At 49.8% G+C, this 3,100-nt stretch overlaps 1 protein-coding gene across 1 annotated transcript in view; it reads left to right on the top strand.

The window, feature by feature from the left end:
* Window positions 1–251: 251 nt before the first annotated feature.
* Window positions 252–3,100, top strand: part of EDIL3 (EGF like repeats and discoidin domains 3) — a 1,135,698-nt gene continuing 1,132,849 nt past the window's right edge. The window contains exon 1 of the mRNA XM_075325131.1: window positions 252–913. Coding sequence (XP_075181246.1) covers window positions 844–913 — 70 coding nt within the window. The 5' untranslated portion in view covers window positions 252–843. The remainder of the gene's footprint in view (window positions 914–3,100) is intronic.

The following is a 3,100-nucleotide window of genomic DNA, read 5'->3' on the forward strand; positions in this document are numbered from 1 at the left end:
TATATCGCCGGGGTCATGGATTCCGTGACGCACATCCGGCATCGTTAGCGATATCGCTGCGTGTAACACCCTCTTAAATAGCATCAAGACGATTTGTGATTGGGATGTGTATTGGTAATCGCTATGTGAGCAGTCCCCTCCTCATGTATTCCCTTATTCTGCTGATTATTCTGTATTTATCCAGTGCATTAGGCCAGTCCTAGGTGCAGGACTCCCCCCTCCTCTCCAGCCTGCCTCAGCCAGTCTGCATGTGAAGCACATCAGCTGCACCAGTTTAATGCTACTGGGATAGTTGTGCACCGTGCATGTAAATCTGCACTGCTCTCCTGTCCTCAGCATCCTCCCAGCCTCAGCTCCCAGCCATCACTGCTCGGATCCTCTGCAGCACAGAGCTGGGGGTCTCCTGTGCCATCTGCGGGGTCCATGCAGCCACACAAGCTGAGCCCTGCACTGAGGGTGGACGCCTTTAAGGCAGGAGCAGTGTAGCAAAGCCCAAGTGAGAAGGATGAAGTAAGTCAGCAGGAGGAGCAGGTGTCTGGGCGGTGCAGCCACATTCCCTGCTTTCCATCCTCTTTCCCAGTCTCTTCTTGTCTTTTCATTCTTCCTCCCAGCAGTAGGAGCTACTTGTCTGATCCCGGGGCACGCTGCCTGTGTTTATATACACAGCACCCCGACCACTGTCTGATCACCCGCCGACCACCGACTCGGATATAAATCGCTCATCGGACGCAGTGACTGTGGGGGACGGAATAATACAGGAGGATCAGCTGCAGATCTCCGTTCTTCTGCAGGACTTGGGCTTTCTTGGAGGGATCTTTACCTTGGTTGTTGTGACCCAGAAACATGATCTTTAAGGAGGTGACAAGCCTCCTCCTGCTGAGTGTCAGCTTGTGGGTACCACTCCTAGTTACAGGTAAGTGATGCTGCTGATACTTTACTGTATGACAACTCCATCACCTCCATCCTCTGTATTAGAAGTGTCCTGCTGGGAATTGAGGGGGACACATGACGTGGCGCAGGGTCCCCAGGAGGATTACCCCTCTGCCATCTGCAGACCTGGGCTGTTAGCAAATGGTCTGTAATAGAATGACGGGAGAGCTTAATTATAATCCCCATCAGTGGGTAGAAGGAATTAAGGAAGTGTTTGTGCTTCTGGTGATGCAAGATGCAGCCATACTTGGAGATGAGGACTATGGAGCAGTCCCAAGTTATGGGATTACTTGTGCCATGTTCTGGGCTCTGTGATACAAGCAGTAGATGCTATAGCTTTATAAAGTTGCATAGGAAATCTATTATGAATAATGGATGGAAAGTGAGGTAGATAGTTATCCATCTGCAGCCACAAAACCAAAGAAATCATGGAAAACACAACATAATATCAAATGTAAGGCTAGCTTTACATCATGCACCCTAGATTCCCCTAGAGTGCGCCTTCAGCCTGTGCCTTAGCCTTGTGTGCCCATGTGCAGTGATGTCTTCCAGGCTTTTCACCTGTGCAAAATATTTCTCCTATGTGTTCACTTGGTAGTTTCTCTTTTTCCAAAATTCCCTTCCCCTGTATGGCTCAGCTCCTGCCTCAAGCTGCACCTGTTCAGCACATCAGCTCTGGATCTATCTCTGCCTTCTGCACCTGTTCTCTGGTTTGCACAGATCTGCCCCAAGCTCTGCTTGGACTTTTCACCTCAGCCTTGACTCTGTACACCCTGCTGCACCCATATTTTCTGGGGTCAGTCTCTCTCCATGACTCTGCTTGGACTTTTCACCTCAGCCTTGACTCTGTACACCCTGCTGCACCCATATTTTCTGGGGTCAGTCTCTCTCCATGACTCTGCTTGGACTTTTCACCTCAGCCTTGACTCTGTACAGCCTGCTGCACCCATATTTTCTGGGGTCAGTCTCTCTCCATGACTCTGCTTGGACTTTTCACCTCAGCCTTGACTCTGTACACCCTGCTGCACCCATATTTTCTGGGGTCAGTCTCTCTCCATGACTCTGCTTGGACTTTTCACCTCAGCCTTGACTCTGTACAGCCTGCTGCACCCATATTTTCTGGGGTCAGTCTCTCTCCATGACTCTGCTTGGACTTTTCACCTCAGCCTTGACTCTGTACACTCTGCTGCACCCATATTTTCTGGGCTCAGACTCTCTCCATGTCTCTGCTTGGACTTTTCACCTCAGCCTTGACTCTGTACAGCCTGCTGCACCCATATTTTCTGGACTCAGACTCTCTCCATGTCTCTGCTTGGACTTTTCACCTCAGCCTTGACTCTGTACACCCTGCTGCACCTATATTTTCTGGACTCAGTCTTTCTCCATATCTCTGTTTTGTTTTTGCACCCCAGTCTGGACTCTGTCCCTCTCTGCTGCAACAATACTTTCTAGGCTCTGTGTCTCCTACAGATCTTCCCCCATGTCTTTGCTTGGTCTTCTCACTCCAGCCTGGACTCGGTCACTCTCTGCTGCACCCATACTTTCTGAGCTCTAAGTCTCTCCTCCATGTCTCTGCTTGCTCTTTTCACCCCGGTCTGAACTCTGTAGCACTCTGCTCCACCCATACACTTTCTGGGCTCTGAGTCTCCTACAGATCTATCTCCATGTCTCTGCTTGATCTTTTCGCCCCAACCTGGACTCTGCCATGTTCTCTGCTGCACCCATACTTTTTGAGCTCTGAGTTATTTCTAGATATCTTCCTCCATGCTTCTGATTGATCTTTTCACCTTCTCTATACATTCTGCTGCACTCATACTTTCTGGGCTATGGGTCTCCTAGAGATGTGCCTCCATGTCTCTACTAGCTCTTTTCACCCCAGCCTAGAATCTGTACACTCTGCTACACCCATACTTTCTAGGCTCAGTCTCTCTCCATGCCTCTGTTGGTCTTTTCACCCCAGCCTGGACTGTGTACACCCTGCTGCACAATAGTTTCTGCGCTTAGTCTCTTTCTATACCTCTACTTGGTCTTTTTACCCCATCCTGGACTCTGTACATTCTGCTGCATCCATACGTTCTAGGCTATGTCTCTCTCCATGTCTCTGCTTGGTATTTTCACCCCAGCCTGGACTCTGTACACCCTGCTGCACCCATACTTTCTGGGCTCAGTC

Source organism: Anomaloglossus baeobatrachus, chromosome 1 (genome assembly GCF_048569485.1).
Source record: "Anomaloglossus baeobatrachus isolate aAnoBae1 chromosome 1, aAnoBae1.hap1, whole genome shotgun sequence".
Lineage (NCBI taxonomy): Eukaryota > Metazoa > Chordata > Amphibia > Anura > Aromobatidae > Anomaloglossus > Anomaloglossus baeobatrachus.